The sequence below is a fragment of the Mastomys coucha genome, unplaced genomic scaffold (genome assembly GCF_008632895.1).
Source record: "Mastomys coucha isolate ucsf_1 unplaced genomic scaffold, UCSF_Mcou_1 pScaffold12, whole genome shotgun sequence".
Classification (NCBI taxonomy): Eukaryota; Metazoa; Chordata; class Mammalia; order Rodentia; family Muridae; genus Mastomys; species Mastomys coucha.
Window position 1 is genome coordinate 29,659,283 of NW_022196894.1, and position 24,675 is coordinate 29,683,957.

A 24,675-nucleotide genomic window follows, 5' to 3' on the forward strand; every position below is an offset into this window, starting at 1 on the left:
AAAAAAAAAAAAAATAGAAAAAAGAAAAAGATGTAACATATGAGACTCAGCCACTACAAGCTAGCCACTTCACTATGAGCTACACAACAAAGTCAAACCCGCAGTAAGGCAACACTGCAGAAAGAACCACAGCAAAGAGGATGAGATTACTGAGCCATGATTTGATGGCGGCGTCACTGCTCTGGCTTACAGCTTCAAGTAGCAGCTTTCCAAAGAGAAGAACATTATGTATTTCTACAAAACACCAGGGTAAAGCAGGTTCACAAAGTATTTAAAGCAGTAACTAGAGCACACCCATGACTTAAACACTATCTACACAGAATCTTTCCCTGACTCTCCCTCCTCTACCTTCACCCTCACCCCCACCACCATGCCAGTGAGTACACTCTGAAACTGCTGGAGACCTGTGAGCAGATATTACTGTTACCTTTTAATGCATGACCTAAACCAACAATGGTAGGTTGTGGGTTAAAAAGAAAGAAAAGAATCTACCCACTACAGACTTTATGCTGACATACATTAGAGAAGGTCACTCTCTTTAGGAATATTCGTGTACTTACTGTGTTGTGTATGGAGGTCAGAACACTTTGGGAGTAGTTCTTTCCTCGCTACATTTGAATCCTAGGGATGGAACTCAGGTCCTCAGACTTGGTGGTGCACCCTTTCTCTCGGAACTGTCTTGCCAGTCCGTAAGAGACATTTTTATATAGGTTTGTACTGAGAAATTGTAAATGCACATACAACACACAAACTCCCTTTGACAGAGTTTCAAATTATGTCCTTTCGATGTGGCTGGTAGGGATCAAAGTTTTGCACACACTAAGCAAGTGCTCCCAAATGAGCAATGAATATCCCCAGCTCTGGGACAAACAATTTTTTTAAAAAAATAAAGGACAGACTGCATACTTAATTTCTCCATAATCTCTTCATCAGTCATCTTGGCTTTCTTTTTCTGTTTGTCTGAAGACTTGGCACCACTGTCAACATTAGAATCACCAACTGGAGCAGGAATGGGGTCGATGACAGACCGTGTATAAATCTGCAGAGATATAGGTCATTGATGAGACATGAGAAAAAAAACATTTTCAGGTGATCTTGATAGCAGAAAAATTCCTTGTCCACCACTGCCTGGCTTGTTTTTTAACTTTTGAAGGGCTGTTAATTTTCTTTTCTGTTTGTTGTTTGAGAGATAGGTTCTAGCATATTGGTATGCAGCTCTAGCTGGCCTGGAACTCTCTAAACTATCTGGCCTCCAACTCACAGAGATTACCTGCCATGCTGGGATTAAAGTTGTATACCACCACACCCACTCAAGACATTAAATTTCAAAGTTGTTTTTATGAATTTTAATTTACTTATTGTGTGTATATGTGTGCACATACACCATAATGGGCACACAGCAGTCAAAGGACAACTTGCAGGAGTGAGTTTTCTCCCTCTGCCATATGGGTCCCAGGGATTGGATGCAAGCTGTCAGGCTTGGTGGCTAAGTCATTTCATCAGCTGGAAAAAGCAGGCTCTGAAAAATAACTAAGTTTTTCCACAATACAGTACTTTAAGCTTGAAGGCCTTTTAACATTTTGAAGGCAAGTCAAACGCAGACCGATATTTTCAAAAGACACAGAGTTGCAGCTTGTCACTCACTGATTTTGTATGATCTGGCCGAGGGGCAATGACAGGAGGAGCAGCATCTTCATCATCATCATCTTCCTCTGTCACTACAGCTGATGTCTCTGACCCCTTGGTGTTCAGCTGCATTCATCACAGCAGCAAAAGAAGGATAAACCATTATCATCAAAGGTTAAAATGGGGCTCCCCTATAAAAAGAGTCTTAAAAGTTTATTTCTTCAATAGTTAATATAAAAACTACCGAACTTCACTGGTTCCGATATCACCAATTAAAAAGTAAATGAATATATATGGTGGGGAGGGGACTCTGCTAAGGACTGACCCTGAGGTTTGTGTATGGTGTGACTGCTCTACCACTGAGCTACGTTCAAGTATACTGGGACACTATTCCTGCCCTTTACATAAGCACACATGGTGCTTGGCTAAGTAAGCAATCTTCTTCATGAGGACCACACTGAAGGTTGTCTGGACTCTGTAGATATAAACCTCATTTTAAGGGATTTAAAAGATCCAGATTCACCAGTTAACAAAGCAAAAAAAAGGAGCTGACAAGTATTTTAACTATTTAGAATGTGACATAGTTTACCACACTCAGAACAGTACTGGTAGGGGGTCTGAGGAGGAGAGAATATGCAATCCAATTCACCAGATTCAGGTTCAATCTGGCAACAACAGAAAAGTAGTTAAATTGCTCTGGAAGCCATTGTAAAGGCTAGTTGTTTTAAACTGCCCAACCAACAAATCCTATTTACTTAATATGGTTTCTTCAATTAATCAAATGGCTAACTTTAAAAAAGAAAAAGAAAAAACAACTAAAGAGGTATTTATCTGATGGCTAATTTTACTTTACTTTTGTTTTTTTGAGATATGGCCTTGCTAGCCCAGCCCTTCAAATTCACAGTGATTTCACAATCTTGGCCTCTTTAGAGCTGGAGTCAGAGACTTGGCTACCACATCCAACTATTTAAAGATGTATTTATTTATTTTATGTATGAGAACACTGTCGCTGTCCCGAGACACACCAGTAGAAGGCATCAGATTCCATTACAGATGGTTGTGAGCCACTATGTGGTTGCTGGGAACTGAACTCAGAGCCTCTGGAGGAGCAGCTAGTATTCTTAACTGTCAAGCAATCTCTCCAGCCCCCTGTTCTTATACATTTACCAAGCAAAATAAAAATAGACTTGTTCTAGGCAACTTAAATTAGAACAGAAACTATAATAAATGATTAACTTACTGCTGGTGTTCCAGAAGGGAAGCCATCTTTCTCTGAATGTGAAACAGAAAGATATTTATTACTAATTTGAGAAAGAAAACTGGGAAATGACAAAAAAAAAAAAGGAAGCAGACAGGGTTTTGCTATGTAGCCCTGGCTGGCCTGATATTTGCTATACAGTCCCTGCTAGTCATTGTTCCCCCCACCCCCCAACACACACCCATCTCCATTTTAGATTTTATTTATTCCATTTATTAGGTGTATCCTTGGCTGGTATGGAGCTCGAGATGCAGACCAGTATGGCTTTGAACTCATAGAGATCTGCCTACCTCAGCCTCCTGAGTGATGGGATTAAGAGTGTTTTTCAAAATGCCAGACGAGTAGAAAAGCATTTTCATGTCAAAGCCTGTCATTTATGTATAGTAAGTCACTTCCACTATGGCCTCCTCACAACACCATCTCCAGCATGAACTTGTCTATACATTTAGATGCTTTGCCTTCTATTGCTGGCAGCCATTTAAAAGCATTGAAGAGAAAAAGATTAAATAAGCAAAGAGCCCAAACATCCACCAATTCTATTTCTGGCAAAACGACGAGGTTAATATAATCTCCAGATATCATCACTCTCTAAGGGGCAGATTTATGCAGAAGAGATGGAGGGACAATAGTTATTGTATCTTTGATTGTGGCAGAAGGAATCCCTTATCTGGTAGGGCTTCAGCACTCTGCATTCAGTCCAGCCTCCTCACTGGGGTCTTACCAGGAGGAGTGAAACTCAGATACTTCTGTTTCACAGTGTTGGAGTCGTAGAACTTCAAGACATCCAGCACAGCCTGAGGGTTCTTCTTCTGCTCAAGTTTGGTAATGTTGGAGGTCTGCAACAGCCGTGCCCACTGTTCTGGCATGCCCTAACCAAAAGAAATCCACAAATGAGTTATGCTCTAATAAAAAGCATTTCATAGACCAATGACAATGCCTACACAGCACGTGCTATGGAAGGCTGTGAGCTGCTGTGTGGGGTGCTGGGAACTGAACCAGGTCTTCTGCAAGAGCAAGTGCTCCTAACTACTAAGCCGGCTCTACAGCCAGTACTTACTTATTTTCAAAACAAAGTTTTAACTATATATCTCAGACTGGTCTGGAACTAAAAATATTTTGAGTTCCAGTTACCTTAGTTGCCGACAGTTGCCTTAGTGTTGGGATTACAAAAGTACAGTGCTTTTTTGAGCAGGGAAGGGGGTTTAGAGACAGAGTTTCTCTGTGTAGCCCTGGCTGTCCTGGAACTCACTCTATAGACCAGGCTGGCCTCGAACTCAGAAATCCGCCTGCCTCTGCCTCCCAAGTGCTGGGATTAAAGGCATGTGCCACCACTGCCCAGCAGTACCGTGGTTTTTATTTTGTTTTTCAAGACAGGGTTTCTCTGTGTAACCCCAGCTGTCCTGGGGTTTACTTACTCTATAGACCATGCTGGCCTCAAAAACAGAGATCTGCCTACCTCCCAAGTGTTGGGATTAAAAGTATGTCCAGACAAAAGTATAGGTTTTTTAAAAAGGATTATGTAGACAAAGGACAGACTCTGCTGTGGTCCTCCAGTACCTTCCAAATTTTGTTTGACATAGGACCTTCTACTGGCCTAAAATGCTACCAAATAGGCTGGGAGTACAGGATCACACCACAGCATTTGGCTTTTTATGTGAGTTTTAAGAACCTGAATTCAAATCTTTTCATACTTGGGAGATAAGCATTTTACCAACTGAGCCATAACCCTATCCCTAAAAATCCATTTATCTATGTCTTCCTTAGGATTTTACTGCTGTGAATAGATACCATGACCAAAGCAACTCTTTTTTTTTTTTTTTTGAGACAGGGTTTCTCTCTGTAGCCCTGGCTGTCCTAGAACTTAGAAATCCAACTGCCTCAGCCTCCTAAGTACTAAGATTAATGGCGTGCGCCACCACTGACAGGCCCAAGGCAAGGCAACTCTTATAAGGACAACATTTACTTGGGACTGGCTTACACGTTCAGAGGTTCAGTCCATTATTATTAAGGCAGGAACAAGGCAGTATCCAGGCAGGCATGGAGCAGTAGGAGCTGAGGTCTACATCTTCATCTGAAGGCTGCTAGCAGAATACTGACTTCCATGGAGCTAGGATGAGGATCTCAAAGCCCACACCCACATTGACACACCTACTCGAACAAGGCTACACTTTCTAATAGTTCCATTCCCTGGGCTGAGCATATACAAAACATCACACTCTGTATCTGTTTTTCTTTTTCTTTTTTTGTTTTTTGAAACAGGGTTTCTCTGTGTAGTCCTAGCTGCCCTGGAACTCACTCTGTAGAGCAGGCTGGCCTCGAACTCACAGATCCACCTGCCTCTGCCTCCCAAGTGCTGGGATTAAAGGCATGCGCCACCACTGCCTGGCCTGTTTTTCATAACTATAATTGACAGGCTTGGTTTTATAGAGAAAAAGGTCATCCATTTACTAATTTCTTTGAAGGTCATTTTACGTATTTAACTATTTTGCCTGCATGTATGTGTACGTCTACCTATATGCTTTGTACCCTCAGAGGTCAGAAACAGGTATCAGGTACACTGGAATTGGAGTTGTGGATGGTTGTAAGTCACATGTTAGTGCTAGAAATGGAACCCAGACCCTCTGTAAGAGCAACAAGTATTCTAAATTTTGGAGCCACCTTTCCAGCCCCAGTCACTAATATTTTTATGACAAGCAAAAACCAGTAAGAATTGACAACTGACTCTAAACATGGTAGTCAGTGTATAACCCCATACTCTGCTGCCTAAAAGCAGAAGGATTCAGTATTCCAGGTTTTACAGGGACTTAATGAGACTTTGCTTTAAACAAAAAACAACAACAACAAAAAAAAAAAGAAAAAAGAAAAAGAACTGATAATCATATGGGGTAGAAAAGTTCAACACCAGTCATGTAACCCTATAGTTATCACCCTAGCACATGGACAGCAGAGACAGGAGGACTAAATTCAATACCAGCCTTAACTACAAAATCAGTTTGTGGGAAGCTACATAAAAGTCCTGTCTCAAAAGACCAGAGAGAAAATTTGATTTCAAACCTAACATTGAACAAAATGCTTAAGTACCTTTTTGGTTTCTTATTTTGACTGTGTGCACATTTTCAGAGGTCAGAGGATCATCTCAGGCATGGTTGTCTTCCTCCTTGAGACAGGTCTCTTGCTCTTACTACGTCATCATAACCACATAGCTGTCCCATGAGCATGCAGAGTCTCTTGTCCCCCATGACAATTTCTTCATCTGGTTATGTGCATGCTAGAGATGTGTACTCAGGTCCTCATACTTGCATAGTAGGTGCTTCTCTTCCTCTCTTTCTTTTTGGAGACAGGGCTTCTCCATGCAGTCTTTACTGTCCTGAAACTATCTAGACTAATCTGGTCCTTAAGGTAGAGATCTGCCCACTTCTGCCTCCCCAGTGCTGGGATTAAAGGCATGCTACTACTGCCTAACCAGTAAGTGCTTCTTTCCACCAAGCTATTCCAACACTTCAGCACTGCTTTAATGTCATTTAAAAAACAAAACAAAAAACAAAACAAAAAAAACAAAACAAAACCTTCATTAGGTAAACTTACAGTGAACTCTCCCGTAACAGCATCAAAGCCAACATGGATGGTGTGCTCAAAATCAGATGGGGGAGAAATCTCTGGTCGTTCTTTTTCTTTCTTTTTACTTCCTGGGGGATGGGGGAGAAAATTATCTCTTTAAACAAGGCTAATTATGCCATTTATTATTGTGTTTGTAATTTCCTGAAAACAATTGGAAAAGAAATTATGTTAGGAAACTGATATACTCAGCATGCACCTGCTGGAGGGCACCTCCACACACAACTTCTGGATGCCACTTGTGAAAGCTTACTTCTTTCCCTCCCTCCTCCTCCAACCTGCTTTTCTGAGACAGGGCCTCACTCTCCAGCCCACACTGGCCTCAAATTCATGGCAATTCTCCTGTATAGCCTAAGAATGTTAAGGTTGAATGCATGAGCCACCATACCTGGCTTACACTTTCCTTTTTATTACAGTTTGCAAATATTACATCTTTAAATTACCTAACTCTCCTATAGTTGCACTGTAAAAAAATTATTGCAACATTCTTGCAACATCAGTAACATTTTTAGCACATTCAAACACATCAATTCCTTCTCCTCTCCAGTCCTCCTCTTCTCATCTATAGCTCTTAAAACCATGGATCTACTACTGGATGCTCTGCTCTCTTAAAATCATCCGTCTACTATTATGCAAATCCTGTCTAACTTGATTACTGTCATCCTTATAACAAACATCGAAAGTACAGTCGAAATCCCTTTTTTTACTTTTTAAAAATCTGCTGGGATTATTTCAGGTCCCCTAAAATTCTATATGAAATTAACAGTGTTTCACATTTCTACAAAAAGCCTCTTAGGGCTGTGACAGGAATTGCATTAATCTATAAATCAACTTAGAATTTATATATATCTTGTGTTCTGATCCAAGGCCAACAAATCTCTATGAATTGGGTATTTAATATCTCTCAGCAATGTTTGCTAGTTATTGAGAGAAAAAATACTGATCCTGCCATTACTTTCATATTTCTGTAAAGAAATATTTATTTTTGATGCTACTAAAAAATAACAGTTTTGGGGTTAGGAATGTAGCACAGGGGTAGCTTGCTTGCTTAGCATGATTGGAGCCTTGGGTTCAGCCTCACCAGAAAACACAAAATAAACCTCATTCTTTAGGCCCGACTTTTGGACACTCTTTTACTTACTTTTAAAATTTTTGTAGGCATCACAGGATTTTTCTATAAGTAATATGCTACAGTGAACTAAGGAGAGGCTGTCATGCCCTTCCTAATTTGGATCATTCATTTACTCATTCATTCATTTCACTTTATTAAATTGGCTAGTCCCTAGATCATGGTTAAGTAAAGGTGTTATTAGGTATTTTTATGTTTTTACTGAAACAGGGAATGAGAACAGTCACTTCTTTTTAGTTTAATAAAGTCAGTATTTCTAACATGCCCTTTAACAAATTTATTAATTTCCTTTGATTTCAAATTTGCTCAACACTTATGTCAGAAATGAATATTGCACCTTTAATCCCAGCACTTGGGAGGCAGAGGCAGGTGGATTTCTGAGTTTGAGGCCAGCCTGGTCTACAGAGTGAGTTCCAGGATAGCCAAGGCTACACAGAGAAACCCTGTCTCAGAAAAACAAAACAAACAAACAAAACAACAACAAAAAACAAAGCAAACCAAAAAAAGAATGAATACTGAATTATGTCAAATGTCTTTTCTACATCTATTTATATGACCATATGGCTTATCCTAAATCACACCAATTTCCAGTTAGGCCTTGAAGTCATGAAACGAACTCTATTTGGTCCTGATCTATTGTTCTTCTTACACACTGTTGGATTACACACTGTTAAAACCTTGCCAACTCTGGGGCTGGAGAGGTGGCTCAGTGGTTAAGAGCACTGACTGCTCTTCCAAAGGTTGTGAGTTCAAATGACAGCAACCACATGGTGGCACACAACCATCTATAATGAGATCCGATGCCCTCTTCTGGTGTGTGTGAAGACAGCTACAGTATACTTACAATTAATAAATAAATAAATCTTAAAACAAACAAAAGAGCCAAAAAACACATTTAAAAAAAAACCAACTTTGCCAACTTCAAGAGAAATATAGCTCTCTTTTGTTTGTAATGTTTTGGTTTGGATATAAAGTGAAGTCACTAAATGTGTCAGAAAACATCTCATGTTCTATTATATTCTATTTTCTGGTAATTATATAGAATTGTTTTATTTCTTCCTTAAACATTTCACTGATTCACTAATAAAGCCAGGCAGGTCTTACAATTTTCTTTGTAAGAAAGGGTTTTAGCTAAAAACTAAATTTTTCTAGGACATACATGGTCTTTAATCTACTACTACCCAGCTTGTTCTGTTAATGTTTTTAAAGATTTACTTTATATATATGAAGTATACATATACATAACATACATATATTACATATATGTAACATATACATATACATGCTGTAGCTATCTTTAGACACACTAGAAGAGGTCATCAGATCCTATTACAGATAGTTGTGAGCCACCATGTGGCTGCTGGGAATTGAACTCAGGACCTCTGGAAGAGCAGTCAGTGTTCTTAACCATTGAGTCATCTCTCCAGCCCTGTGTTCTGTTAAATTTAAATATTCATTCCCTAAGAATGCTTTTTTTTTTTTTTTTCCAAGACAGGGTTCCTCTGTATAGCCCTGACTGTCCTGGAACTCACTCTATAGACCAGGTTGGCCTCAAACTCAGAAATCCACCTGCCTCTGCCTCCCAAGTGCTGGGATTAAAGGCATGCACCAACACCACCCAGCTCAAGAATTCTTTCTCATTGTTTTTCAATCATTGTTTTCCTCTGACAATAATTTTCTTTTTTTTCTTTTCTTTTTTGCAGGATCTGAAAGTATTTCTCAAAAATGGCATCAGACTTTTACGGTCATTACAAAAGAAAAAAGAAAAATCTGGCAGCTCAGCAGTCGAGGTACATCTGAGGCCACCTAAAACACACTGGGTCTAAAGCAGCCACCTCTTCTAGAGAGGCGCTGCACCCCCCAGGGCCCGAGCGCTTTGGGGATGGGGGGGAGGCGGGCGCTGTGGACCACATGAGGCTCGAAGCTCAAATTGACAACAATTTTCTTGTTTCGTGAATTTGTCTTCTTTCCTCAAAGGTTATGCTGTGTATACACATACGCTGGATGAATTATTTGGCTTGTTGGTTTTCTGCTTAAGTGGAATGCTTCTTTTAAATTTCTATTTAGTAAATTTACAGATTTTTGGAGACAGGGTATGTAGCCTTGGCAAGCCTTGGCTAGCCTTGATTTCACTTAGTAGTCCAGGCTGGCCTCACAGGCATGTGTCATCTGGTATTCCTTGTTGCTCTGGGCTCTTCTGTCGATGTGTTTTCTTCAGATGCCTGGTGACTCTTTGCTGTCCACTTTTACAGAAAGACATTACACGACTAACTGGGAGACAAGCTAGATCAAAGATGAGGATAGGGTTCAGTGTGTCTTAAGTACTTTTCCCAGAACACTCTATCCAGAGAAACCATCCAGTGTCTGGTCTGTGGGCCAGGACAGGCAGAAAGTCCTCTGAAAGCAAGGTAGACAAAACAAGTTTTGTGTGATAACTCAGACCAAATTTTTACTTTTTATTTTGATGCTTCAACTTTTCAAATTTCCCAGTGAGAACATATGTATGGTCTGCTAATGGAGTGTGACAGTGAATTCTGACATGTGTACTAGATGCATTACTAAGTAGATTTAAGTACTTCCCACTTCACCATTAACATCACTCTCCTTCCCTACAGTTTCTACATCCTGAGCCAGAGACTCTTAGACAAGAAAATGGTTCCCTTCACTCTCACACTCTATTCTGCAATCTCTGTCTGTCCACTTAGGTAGGTGTGGTCTTTCCACTGCAATCTTCTCAGAGCGTGCTGAGACCTCCTGGGCCCTAGTGCCTCTATTGTTTTTATTTAACATTACAGAGACTTGAAAAACAAATGCTTATAAACTGTTATTTTAGTTAAGTTTTCGGATTTGGCATGCACAAGCATGTACACACACACACACACAGAGAAAGTATTTTAAATAAAACATTTCAATATCTTAGCACCCAAGCCTATTTAATTCCACTTGTTTCTCACAAGAACTTGTTGTATTTAGTCATCCCAAGGGGAAGAGCAAAGTGTTTTTTATATAGAATCTGAATAATAAAAAATGTGGACCACGCTGGGCAGTGGTGGCATACATCTTTAATCCCAGCACTTGGGAGGCAGAGGCAGGCGGATTTCTGAGTTTAAGACCAGCCTGGTCTATAGGGTGAGTTCCAGGACAGTCAGGGCTACACAGAGGAACCCTGTCTTGAAAAACAAAAACAAAAGCAAACCCAAAATGTGGTCCACATGTCATGTTAAACCAAAAGATTCTGCTGCACTGCTGTTTGATGACTCTGTACATACTAAGGAAACATGCTAGCACATGCTTTTCTTTATTCACAAAGACACTACTAATCTAGCACTCACAGGAAACAATACCAGTTTTTGACTAGCAATGACACATTTGTGAAAAATGTCCATACTTCCTCCTCTAGATCCTCCAGGTACATATATTTATCAACAAGAGATGTGGCAAGAAGGCAGGTCATATCCCAGCAACCACATGGTGGCTCACAACCATCTGTAATGAGATCTGTCACCCTCTTCTGGTGCGTCTGAAGACAGCTACAGTGTACTTATATATAATAATAAATAAATCTTAAAAAAAAAATTGTTGCCTTTACTAAAACACACAATTATACCTACCATATGTAACCTTTCATTTTCTACCAGACTGACTTGAGTAATCTGAGGGTAGGACTACTAGTTCTCTTTATGTCCCTGTACGTCTAACTCTACTGCAAACAGTAGAAAGTATTTGTTGGCTATAAACTAATAGTTTAATTTGAACACTGTTTTTGTAGAAATGGCAGAGAAACAAAACTTTGTATATTAAGAAAAACATTTTTTTAAAAAAATCCTCTCCACAGGCTTTTCTCCTGTTACCCTGGGAACTTCTTCACCATTTCCCAAAGTATATTATTGGGAAAGATGCTGTTTTTTACATCTCCTTGATCATGGATATCTAGTCCAACCTGGGCATCAACTTCAAGCTACATAAACCACAACTGTCCCCCGCTGACCTAACATTCCAGGAGCCGTTTCACAGGGTAACTGTCTGAGTTCCAGAAAATCACCATAATTCCAGTGAACAGCTTATAAGAAAGATCAGCTGGTGTCAGCAGACTGTTTCATAAATGTTAAGAGCTATAGAAAACATTACAGGAAGACATGAATGTGACTAATTAGCCCAGAGATGTACCAAGATATATTAGTCCAATCAAATGAAAATTTTGAGCAAGCAAGGTGCCTCAGTGGGTAAAGATGCCTGTTGCCAAGGCCAAAAACCTGAGCATGTCTCCTAGACATGCATGGTAGAAGTAAAGAAACAACTTTCACAAGGTGTCCTCTGACTTCTACACATGCACCATGACTCGCAGGCACTTGCATGCACACATGCCAAATTAATGTAAATTTGTCTTTCTGTTTTGAAACAAGACCTCTCACCATATCTTGCCCTGTTTGAGAACTCACAGAGATCTGCCTGCCTCTGCTTCCTGAGTGCTAGGATTAAAGATGTGTCTCCACTCTTGGCCTAATATATATATATATATATATTTTTTGAGATACAGTTTCTCTGTATATCCTTGGCTGCTATGGAATGCTCTCTGTAGACCAGGCTGGCCTTAAACTCAGAGATCTACCTGCCTCTGCCTTCTGACTGCTGGGATTAAAGGTGTGCACCACCACAGCTGGCTAAAGAAAACAAAAAACAAAAAAAAACAACAACAAAAAAAAAAAAAAAAGGAAGAGGAGGAAGAGCAGGAAAAGAAGAGGAGGAGGAATAAAAAGAGGAGGAAGAGGGGGCTGGAGAAAAGGCTCAGCGGCACTAACTGCTCTTCCAGAAGTCCTGAGTTCAATTCCCAGCAACCACATGATGGCTAACAACCATCTGTAATAGGATCTGATGCCCTCTTCTGGTGTGTCTGAAGAGAGCAATGGTGTACTCATACACATAAAATATGTAAATAAATCTTAAGAGAGAGAGAGAGAGAGAGAGAGAGAGACCAGGGCAGTGGTGGCACACACCTTTAATCCCAGTACTTGGGGGGCAGGTGGATTTCTGAGTTCCAGGCCAGCCTGGTCTACAGAGTGAGTGAGTTCCAGGACAGCCAGGGCTATACAGAGAGAAACCCTGTCTCGGGGAAAAAAAAAAAAAAAAAAAAAAAAAAAAAAAAAAAAAAAAAGAAAAAAGAAAAAAGAAAAGAGGAAGAGGAAGAGGAAGAAATCTCTAATTAAAAAATAATTATGCAAGACACCCTAGCTTTAGAGAAGATATATATTCATGTTTAAAAATATAAGTCCATTTCCCACTTTTGCTTGACACAGACCATGGGAACTTCTTGAATCACTTCTGAAACCTATTAAAAAACAAAACAGCAGCAGTAGGAAAAGGCAGTAAAATCCCAAGCCATATGCTGACATGAAATCTTAAGGCCACTGCCTTTTTCTACATTTCCCCTAGCTGAAGTTAAGAACAGCCTCATCTGAAGTTAAGCCTAGTGTCTTATGATCCCAGCTCTTGGCAGAATGAGCTGGAAGACTGTTGTAAATTCCAGAACAGAAAAGAGGAAGAAAGAAAACATTTATCTGTTTGAACAGAAGACTCTTCTTTTCTTGTAACTTAGAACAGCTTCAAGCTAGAGAAACTAAATTTGTTCTGCCACACACAAGGGTGTTTATTCTAAGGGAAGTAGGCAAAATATAAACTAGTATTAACATTAATACTGGATTTCTGGACAAGAAAGATGTTCACACATCATCTTTGTAACTCATCGAATATGAATATGCACATAGACTGAATTATGGAGTGTAAAACTGCCTCAGTTGATGACTGCCCCACCAACTCAAAATTTGCTATCTGACTAAGCCAAAACAAAGGCTCATTGCTGTTTTCTTTTCTTTTCTTCTTTTTTTTTTTTCTTTTTTGTTTTTTGTTTTTTGTTTTTGGAGAAAGGGTTTCTCTGTCACCAAATGCCCAGCTGTCATTTTCATTATTAAAACTACTAAACTGCCGGTGGTGATGGCACATGCCTTTAATCACAGCACTTGGGAGGCAGAGGCAGGCAGATTTCTGAGTTTGAGGCCAGCCTGGTCTACAGAGTGAGTTCCAGGACAGCCAGGGCTATACAGAGAAACCCTGTCTTGAAAAACCAAAAAAAGAAAAAAGAAAGAAAAAAAATTACTAAACTGGTTAAGGGCTCCTGCAAAGCCTGACAATTTCCAGTCTTAGACCTCCACTAAAACCTTGTTTCTGTAAAGCTATTACCAGTACCTCAAATAGAGCTCTTGTCCTGATTTAAATTCTGCAATGGTTCCCCAGGAAACAAAAAAATCTCAACTCCATACCACAGAATACCAGGCCCTTTCTGACCAGATCTTTCCCACCATTTCTGCTATGTGCAGTTCTGTGTGAATATCACACTTGCCTGCCATTATCAGGTAGCCTATAGTAAGTCCCATGAGTGCACATGATCCTGTGGCCTGGCCATTAACAGCTCTTCTCTAGGCACAGAATACACTTGGAATGTCGCTTCACTGCTACTCTTTAGTTTCAAGCTGTTTTCATTTCTGTAGGAAGCCTTTCCAAATACTCAAGTTAGTCAGACATCTTACACTAGCACCGTGTCCCGTTTCATAGTTCACAATTACAAGCTACCTTTTCCCCGCCCCACTGAAATGAACCTAGTGCTCCACAACAGGCTAGGCACTATGTAACCCATGAGTTGTATCATAGGGTAGGGGCCATCTGCTTTGTTTATTTCATTCCTGGTGACTCAGAGTATACAAACATTAGCAGGCAGCCAAAAAGGATCCCTTCGTGAATCGTCGTAAAACGTGTAATTCCATCGGATTGTGTCAAACTGACAAGCTTTTCTAACACAACTTAAGAGCCAACAGAGTGAAAAAACAACCTGCTAAAAGAGAGAAAATATTCAAACTATTTAATCAACAAGGGATCAATATCCAGAGTATATGAGGGACTCAACAAGCAAAAACAAACAAATATCCTGAGAAAAAATGGATAAGCTATCTGAACAGACTTTTTTCTTTTTTGGGGAGACAGGGCCTCACTCGGAAGCCTTGACTGGCTAGTCTGAAACTCAGAGACCTGTCTGCCTCAGTGTTGGGACTATGGGACTAAAGGGGTGTCGCTATTCTCAGCCCTGACAGTTTTTTGTTTTTTTTGAAACAGGGTTTCTCTGCATATCCCTGCTGTCCTGGAACTCACTGTGTATACCTGACTGATCTTGAACTCACTCTCTCTCTCTCTCTCTCTCTCTCTCTCTTTGTGTGTGTGTGTGTTTAAGTAAGAGGACCATTTTGGGGAGTTGGTTCTCTTTCATTATGTGGGTGTTGGGACTTGAACTCAGGCTTCATTCACATAGCCATTCTTTTTTTTTTTTTTGGTTTTTCAAGACAGGATTTCTCTGTATAGCCCTGGCTGTCCTGGAATTCACTCTGTAGACCAGGCTGGCCTCGAACTCAGAAATCTGCCTGCCTCTGCCTCCCAAGTGCTGGGACTAAAGGCGTGCTCCACCACCGCCCAGCTCATATTGCTATTCTTATATCAGCAGTGTCTTGGTTTCATTTTCTTTCACTGTCACTTGTACCTGCAACCAGGAACCAAGAAAGATGACTGCTTCTTCTTTCCTTTTACTCAGCTCCCTTTCCTATTAGAAAGCCCAGGACCCCAGCCAGGGCATACACCACCCACAGTAGGCAGGTGTTCCCATCTTGATTATAGATCAAGCTGACTACTGAGATTAATCATTATAAGCAGGTACCCTCAAATATCACTGCTACAGTTTAGTTACATCTTGTTCTCTAATGGTTCATATCCTGGAGGCTTGATCCCCAGTCCTCAGTACAGAAAAGAGTTGGGCACAGTTCTATATGCCTGGAATCATTCATGTTCTTTGAGAGGTGGAAGCAGGAAGACCAGTAGTCACAAGACTTGTCTCAGCTACATACAGAGATTGATGCCAGCCTCAGCTATAGGAGACTGTCTAAACAAAACAAAACAAAAGCTCCCCCACCCCCGAACAACAATAAACGATATAGAAAGGTAGCCAGAACTTTAAGGGGAAGGACTTCACAAAAGCCTGGTCATGACCACCTTCAGAATGGATTAATGTTGGTGTCAGAGAGCACAATGACTTCTGAGTGAGTACGTTCCCACAAAAGCCTGCTCTGGATCTGAACATTCTCACAGGCTCCTCTTCTGAATCTTCACTATGCTATGACACTGTCCTCATCAGACACTGGGGCTATGCTGTTTGCAGTCTTGGAGTTTCTAGTTTCTAGTGACCAGAAGCACAGATCAAATGAACAACCTCTTTTGGAGGGGGTGGAGTAACGGCTAAGACAGGGTTTCACTTACATAGCCTTGGATTGTAGTATGTAATATGTAAACCAAGCTGGTCTCAAACTCATGAAGATCCAACTGCCTCTGCCTTCTGAGTACTAGTATTATAGGTGTATACTACCACACCTACATAAAGTACCCAGTCTTACTTTGTTAAAGCCACTCAGAATAGACTAGGGAAATCAAAACTCTCAGTAATGTTAGGAAGCTGTAAAAAGGTCTCAGAAAATGAAGTGCAGAAATTTACCATCTGCAGCAAGCACATTAAACAATTAATCATAGTTTAATAAGGTAATCTTGCTAGGCATGGCAGCATATACCTGCAGCAGGATGATCAACAGCTTGGGCTAGACGGTAAAACTCTGAAGGAATGAATGAAAGAATGAATGAATGAATGAATGTGTTTGTTTTTGTTTTGTTTTAGAGACAGGGTATCTCTAAATACTTCTAGGCTGGCTTTGAATTCTTGCGCTCAAGTGATCCTCTTATCTCAGTCTTCCAAGTTCTAAGTGAAGGGTATGCCATCAAGCCCATGAGATCCTGTTAATAGTGCCTATTATCAGTATTAAGTATTTTCATTCTTTATTTAAAGATTTTTTTTTTTCGAGACAGGGTTTTTCTGTATAGCCCTGGCTATCGTGGAACTCACTCTGTAGACCAGGCTGGCCTCGAACTCAGAAATCCACCTGCCTCTGCCTCCCAAGTGCTAGGATTAAAGGCATGCGCCACCACAGCCCGGCATAAGATTTGTTTATTTTTACTTTATATGTATGAGTGTATGCCTGCATGTATGCATGTGCACCAGGTACATGCCTGGTGTAGGTGGAGCCTATAGAAGCCAGAAAAGGATGTTGGATCCCCTGGAGCTGGAGTTACAGACTGGTAAACTGTCCTGTGGGTGCTGGGGGTCAAACCTAGGTCATTGGTGCAAGAACAGCAAGTGCTCTCAACTGCTGCCATCTCTCCAGCCCTCATGTTTTCTTATACTTGTTTATAATTCACCATGAAAATATCAAGATGGGCAACGAATGTATCATAAGCCAATGTGAGACTTCTGAAGTTATAGCAGCTGTTTACCTTTTTCCGTGCCTGAGAATATGGAGATGATTTTGTTCCTAGGTTTTTTTTCCTCTGGAACAGAAGGCAAAGGTTTCAAACTGTGATTGGCTGACAAAGGATCTTTTCCTCCGGTGCTAAAAATGGTACTGCTCATGCGCACTGGAGGTGCTGGGGGCTTGTCTTCAAGCTCTCCGTTATCAGACATGATTCAGAATTATAAAACAGCCTGAAAGAGACAACCCCCAAAGCATTCAATTAATCACAAGGTTAAAGACAGCATAGACAGTAATTACCCTCACCACACCTGCAAATTAGAGAAATGTGATCCAGTTAGTGACATTTGCAAAATTTGGATAAATGATAAAAGGTAAAACAAATTTCATAAAACCAATCTCCTCTAAATGGCCACAGAAATGTTGTAAGAACATGTTCACAGTAACTCATTACAAACAATTTACCTAACGACTCTGAGATAATTTCAAAATACAGAAGAAATATTGTGTGTTGCTTCATTTTTGTCACCTTGATATAGCTAGTCACCTGGGAAGAAGAACCTTTAGCTGACAAACTGCCTCCGACACACTGGCCTGTGGATAAATCTGTGGGTGGGTTCTTGGCTAATGACTGATGTAGGAGGGCCCAGCCCACTGCTGGCAGTACCACCCCTGGGTGGGTCCTGGGTCGTATAAGAAAGCAAGCTGTGCAAGGCACAGAGAAGGAACAAGCTAATAAGCAGTATTCCTTGTGGTTTCTGCTTCAAGCTCTTGCCTTGGCTTTCCCTGATAATAGACTGTAATCTGTAAGCCAAATTAACATTTTCCTTCCCCAGGTTGGTTTTAGTCAGTGTTTTAATTTTTGTTTATTTTAAATTTTTCATGTAATATCAGTGTTTCAATACAGCATTAGAGAAGCAAATTAGAACAGTTTGGATTTTTTATGATTTATTTTTATTGTATGTGCTGTGTTTTGCTTGTGTTTTGACTTTCTGTGTGTGTATACATGTGTGTGTGTGTGTACATGTGCGTGTGCATGAGTACCAGAAGAGGAGGGTGTCAGATCTCCTGGAACTGGAATTGCAGGCAGCTGTAAACTACCATGTGGCTACTAGAAATCAAACCCAGGTCCTCTCCAGCAGCCATCGCTCTTATTCATCAGGCCATCTCTCCAGAGGGCCCATCTATCTTTAAGACAGCAGACCTAAACTTGTAGGGCTCCTCCTGCCTCATAACTGCTAGGATTACAGGAATGGCACACCACATAATATGGAATCTCCGAAAAGAAACACTATGTCCCTTGGGCAGCCACACTGGCTATCTCTGCTAAGTCTACTGTTAGAAGAAGAGATCACTGAGTGCCTGGCTCTCCTGTATATGTGCATTTACATGCACACATGTACAGGAAGACCAGAAGCTGATAAAGGGGTCTTCCTCAATCACTCTAGACCCTCAAGTTTTCAGACAAGGTTTCTCATTAAGCTTGAACTCAACAACTGCCTTGACTGGATGGCTCCAAGGAGCCTCCTATTTCTACCTCCGTAGTGCTGTGATTATAACACCTAGCTTTTTTTTTTTTTTTTCCTGAGACAGGACAGGGTTTCTGTGTGTAGCCTTGGCTGTCCTGTCACTCTGTAGACCAGGCTGGCCTCAAACTCAGAAATCCACCTGCCTCTGCCTCCCAAGTGCTGGGATTAAAGGCGTGTGCCATCACCGCCTGGCCTACACCTAGCTTTTTTATATAGGTGCTGGGGACCCAAGTTTAGGCTCTGTTATTTGTACAACAAATACTTTGTTGACTGAGCCATCTCCCCAGATTCAGTTCTTTAGCTCATTATTTATTTTTAGAGCACTGATTGGTGTTTTGCCTGTATGTATATCTGTGTGAGGGTGCCAGAATGATACAAACTAATCATGTGGGTGCTGGGAATTCTCCAGAAGAGCAGCCAGTGCTGCTCGCACTCTCCTCCACCCTGCCCCCGCCCCCCGCCTCTCTTTTGGTTTTTCTCTGTGTAGCACTGGCTGTCCTGGAACTCACTCTGTAGACCAGGCTGTCCTGGAACGCAGAAATCTACCTGCCTCTGCCTCCGAAGTGCTGGGATTAAAGGTGTGCGCCAACCACTGCTTGGCCAGCCAGTGCTCTTAACCTCTGACCATTGAGCCATCTCTCTAGCCCCCAGCTCCTTAGCTCTTAAACCTACCAACCAACACTTCTTTAATCTGACTGGATCCACAAGAGTCTTGTGACTGATTTTAGTCATTCACATGAACTTTCCTAAAAGAATGTGCCACTAATCAAAATTGATGAAATGGAAATGAAAATACAAAGAATCACTGAAATGAAAATTTGGTTGTTCTTGAAAAGAGTAAGATGATCAATAAACTCTTAGCCAAAATAAACAAAACCAAAACCAAAACCAAAGCAAAGTTTAAAATTAAAAGAAAAAAAAAAAGACATTATAACAAAGATCAATGAAATTCAGAAAAGTATAAGGACATGCCTTTTTTTGTATCCCACTAAATTGTAAAATCTAAAAGAAATGACCAATGTCTAGATCTAAATAGCCTACTATAATTAAACCAAGATAAGATAAATAATTTAAGTAGATCTGTAATAAGCAATGATATTGAAACAATTAAAAGAACAACAAAACCCTCCTAACTAAGCACAGTTCAGGTCCAGATCAGAGTTAGAGACATCCTCTCTCTCTGCTCTAATTTCAGTAGTCTTAGCTAGAGACAAGAGATCAGTAGTTTTCCTAAAGGTTGACAGTAAACATTCTGAGAAAGCAGGGAAATGAGCCTATAACTGTACACTGCCTCAAAATCAAAACAAAACAGTGAAATAAATCCAACCAAAGAAGTAATAGACCTCTAAAATGAAACCTTTAAAACATCAAAGACACTTAAGACTCTAGAAGATGGAAAAAACCTACCACACTTTTGGATTAGTACAATTAATATTATAAAATGGCCACCTTACCAAAAGCAATCTGCTGATTCAAGGCAATCATCAAAATTCCAATGCCACTCCTAATAGAAATAGGAAAAAGAATTTTAAAGTTAACAAGGAAGCACAAAAGACCCAGGGAACCAAAGCAATCCTTAGCAAAAATAAGAATGCTGGAGGTAACACCATACCTGACTTCAGTTTACACTCTACAGCCACGGTAATAATTTCAGCATGGTCCTGGCACAAAGACAGACATCCAGCCCAGCTGAACAGAAGACACAGCTATGAAACCCTACAGCTACAAAAACCTGTTTGTTTGTTTTTTGAAATCTCTTTTTTTAAATTTTACTTTATTTATATGAGCATACTGTTGCTATCTTCAGAAAAACCATAAGAGAGCATCAGATCCCATTACAGATGGTTGTGAACCACCATGTAGTTGCTGGGAATTGAACTCAGGACCTCTGGAAGAGCAGTCAGTGCTCTTAACCGCTGAGCCATCTCTCCAGCCCAGCAAAAACCTGATTTTTTACAAAGATGCTATGAATACACACTGGAGAAAAGACAGCCTCTTCAACAAACAGTGCTAGGAGAACTGGATGCCCATATACAGAAGAATTAGATCTTTATATCTCATAAAAAATCAACTTGAAATAGATCAAAGATCTTAATGTAAGATTGAAATTCTGAAACTGCTAGAGGGAAACCGATTTAAGACACTGGGATAGGCAAGGAGGCTCTGAATAGGGCCCTACAATACTGTAACTGCTAAAGGAAAAACTAGGGCAAACACTTAACACCATTCTCAATGAACTCTCACTCAGGAAATAATGTCAACAAATGACAAATGGGACATCATGAAATTAAAGCTTCTGTATAATAAAGGAAATAGTTAATCAAGTGAGAGACAGCCCAGATAATAAGGGGAAAACTTGGCTAGCTATATAGCTCATAGAAGTTTAATATCACACAAGTGTATTTAGTCTTTGCTATTGCAACACAGTACCATCTACAAACAAAACAACTAAATCACACACATACAAAGACAAAAAAAACTCACAATATTTGAACTAAGTTTAATATTTTGTTTTGGGTCTCTTTCTATCTATGTGGCCCATGAACTGCTGGCTGGACATACCTTTCAGACTATACAAGGAACTAACAAACAAACAACCCCCCCGCCCAAACCCCAAATAGCAAAAAAAAAAAAAAAAAAAAAAAAAAAAAAAAAATCAAACAGCACAATCAATTAATGGGCTAATGAAATTAACAGAGAGTTCTCAAAAAATAAGGAGCAGAGGGGGTGGCTCAGTAGGTAGTGGTGCTTACATCCAGGCCTGATAACACTTTGATAAGGTGACAGGAAGAGATCTGAATTCCAGCCCTGTCCTCTGGCACTGTGGCACTCACAAACACATGGACGCAAAACAAATCTGTAATACAAACAACAATAAATACATAAAAAATGCCCATTCTCAGTAAACCATCAGGGAAATGCAAATCAAAGCTATGTTGAGATTCCAGCTTAACAGTAGTCAGAATGGCAGTAACTAAGGGAACAAGTAAATAAATGCTATTAAGGAGTCTAAAGAGAATGCTTAAGCATCGCTGGTGGGAGTGTAAACCAGTTCAGCTATTATGAAAGTAGTGGTGGAGGTTCCCCAAAAAACTAAAACAAGAACTTCTGTAAGCCCCAGCTGTATCATTGATGGTTTTACCAACAGACTCCACATCAACATGTCACAGAGACACTAGAAGGACAGTGCTTACTGCAGCACTATTCAAAGGAAATACACCATGGCATGGGCCATCCAACAAGAGGATCAGGAAAATCTGAGCTATCTGATTCAGAAGTATAAGTGTGTAAAGGGACAAAAGGAACCAAATGGGAAAGGCAAGGAAGAAGGAGCACAGGACATTGTGAGAGTCGAAGACTCAAATACAACAATGTACTTGCACTAAAACTTAAAGTATGTGCTATGGATGCAAGAGTCGTCTCTGAAAATCTGAAACAGGAAACCTGACTGGTCTGAGTGCAATGATAAAGTGAAATGTATAGTATGCCTAAGAATCAGTGTGCTATAATGCCAAGACTGTTACCTTTTAATGCCCTGCTCAGGTGACATCTCTCTCATGGCTAACCCACTTGATATATGTATAGATACATATGTGCTGTCTTTTATATTTAAAAAATTATGTGTGTGTGCTTGTGTGAGTATATTCTGCCTGTGTGGGGGTGCCTGAGATGGCTAAAAGAAGACATCTGATCCACTGGAGCTGGAGTTACTAAAGGTTGTGAGTCATCTGATGTAGGTGCCAATAACTGAACTTTGTCCTCTGGAAGATAACTGCCATCTCTCCAGTCCCCTTGTCTTTATTATTTAATATTCTTCAGAGTATGTATGCACACATATGGAGGTCAAAGGGTAACTTCACGTATGAGCCCTTGCTTTCCACCATGTTTTGAGCCATGGTCTCATTTACTGCGCCTCCACCACTACTTTCATAATAGCTGAACTGGTTTACACTCCCACCAGCGATGCTTAAGCATTCTCTTTAGACTCCTTAATAGCATTTATTTACTTGTTCCCTTAGTTACTGCCATTCTGACTACTGTTAAGCTGGAATCTCAACATAGCTTTGATTTGCATTTCCCTGATGGTTTACTGAGAATGGGCATTTTTTATGTGTTTATTGCTGTTTGTATTACAGATGCTTTGCGTCCATGTGTTTGTGAATGCCACAGTGCCATACACACAGTGTGTATGTCAGATCATCTGGCTCATGAGCTTCTGAAAAATTCTGTCTCTCATTTTGTTATAGGAACACCAGGAATATGTGATACTATATCTGGCTTTACATGGGTTTGGGGGATCCAAACTAAGGTCCTGACACTAGCTTGGTGTGTTTTACTCATCAAACCAACTCTCCAGCCCTATTTTTGCTTTTAAATCATTCATCCATCCATCCCTCCCTCCCTCCCTCTTTCCATCCCTCCCTCCAGGATGCACATGAATGAGTGTGTGTAAGTCAGAAAACAACCTAAGACAGTGAATTTGCTTCTTTCTGTGTGGGTCCTGTGAGGATCAGACTCAGGTTATGAGGCTAGGAGACAGCTACCCTGACCAGCTGAGCTCTAGTCTGTCTTATAAAAACTGTGGAGTACAGCACTAGAAGATCCCTACCTTACATAAATTCTGATGTAAAAGTATGTATGTTAGAAAACCAAACAACTCCTCAGTAAACAAGGTATTGAATGGTAATTGGATCTTGATCTTTTGTGAGGAAACTTTTATCTACAATAAAAATGAGGCCAACTACACACAAAATTTAAAATAATCTTTATTTCTTCAAGTTAGCTCAAATTCTAGGATTTGGAGAAAAGCAGCTATAATTTGAGAACAACTGAGAGACACAAACATTATTACTTCCCTCTGAATCTTGCAGCTTTTATTTCTTTCAGCGAGCATGTCACACATGCTACTTGTTCTGATGCATTACTTTTTTTTTTTTTTTTTTTTCCTGAGACAGGGTTTCTCTGTAGCCCTGGCTGTCCTGGAACTCACTCTGTAGACCAGGCTGGCCTCGAACTCAGAAATCCGCCTGCCTCTGCCTCCCAAGTGCTGGGATTAAAGGCGTGCACCACCACCACCCGGCCTGATGCATTACTTTGACATACATAATCTGCCACATTTGATAGGCGAGTATCGAAAAGTAAGAGACTTACCTAAAACATGCACACAGATCTAATACTAGTACCAGACCCCAAATCTTATAAAAACCGTGGAGTACAGCAATAGAAGATCCCTACTTTACATAAATTCTGATATAAAAGTCTATGTTAGAAATTCAGCATTTCTCATGCTTTTCTCTATACTAATCCATTGTGCTGGATGATTTCTGGAACTGAATTACAACTGTGATAATTAGTCAATAACTTATGTCACTTTCCTCCCCTAAATTCACTCAGCCCAAGGGGCAAGGACTGTGCATATCTTAGATAGGACTGCTGACTGACTCATGTCGACCAAGCTCTATTTATTCCCCAGTGAAGCCTATCCTCCCTGAATGTAGTAGTTATTTTCTCACACAGCAGTTCACTAGACACAGATAAAGCATGTCGTATTAACAGGATTACCTTTGAAAAGCTTTGTACTTGCTCCTCACAGCTGACTTATGACCTTAGTCTCTTTCCCACAAAGCAGCTTTTTGTGCACTGCTTCTATAGACAATGTTAAGTGCCTGAAAAATACCTAATAAGGTTCCAATAAAATTCTTTAACTTTGTATTTTAGATAAGTACAATAGACACAAAAACAATTCACAGGATTGGAGGTATAGCTTAGTTGGTAGAGAGTGCCTGCTTAGTGTACAAAGCTCTGGGTTCAATCCCTAGAACTGTGTGAAACCAGACAAGGGGGTGCATGCCTCCTACCACAGAGAGGTTAGAGATCAGAAGTTCAAAGTCACCCTTGGATGCATAGAGTTGAACACAGCCTGAGATACATGAGACCCTGTCCCCAAACCAAAACAAGTTAAACAAACTTCATAATAAAATGATAATGTAGCCTACATTGTTTCACCACTACTCAAAAATGCTATATGAAAAAAAAAAGGAGGACTGGGGAGATGGCTCAGCAGTTAAGAGCACTGACTGCTCTTTTGAAAGTCCTGAGTTCAAATCCCAGCAACCACATGGTGGCTCACAA

At 40.3% G+C, this 24,675-nt stretch overlaps 1 protein-coding gene across 3 annotated transcripts in view; it reads right to left on the bottom strand.

Moving 5' to 3' along the window:
* The window catches only part of Pak2 (p21 (RAC1) activated kinase 2), a 69,300-nt gene that overhangs the window by 22,651 nt on the left and 21,974 nt on the right, over positions 1-24,675 (bottom strand). The window contains exons 2-9 of one of the 3 annotated variants that reach the window (XM_031363636.1): positions 21,297-21,400; positions 19,998-20,047; positions 17,040-17,247; positions 6,470-6,570; positions 3,606-3,753; positions 2,867-2,898; positions 1,645-1,752; positions 907-1,039 (exon numbers count right to left, since the gene is read on the bottom strand). In XM_031363636.1, coding sequence (XP_031219496.1) covers positions 907-1,039; positions 1,645-1,752; positions 2,867-2,898; positions 3,606-3,753; positions 6,470-6,570; positions 17,040-17,226 — 709 coding nt within the window. In that variant the 5' untranslated portion in view covers positions 17,227-17,247; positions 19,998-20,047; positions 21,297-21,400. The remainder of the gene's footprint in view (positions 1-906; positions 1,040-1,644; positions 1,753-2,866; positions 2,899-3,605; positions 3,754-6,469; positions 6,571-17,039; positions 17,248-19,997; positions 20,048-21,296; positions 21,401-24,675) is intronic. The other 2 variants (XM_031363634.1, XM_031363635.1) reach the window with 2 other exon arrangements.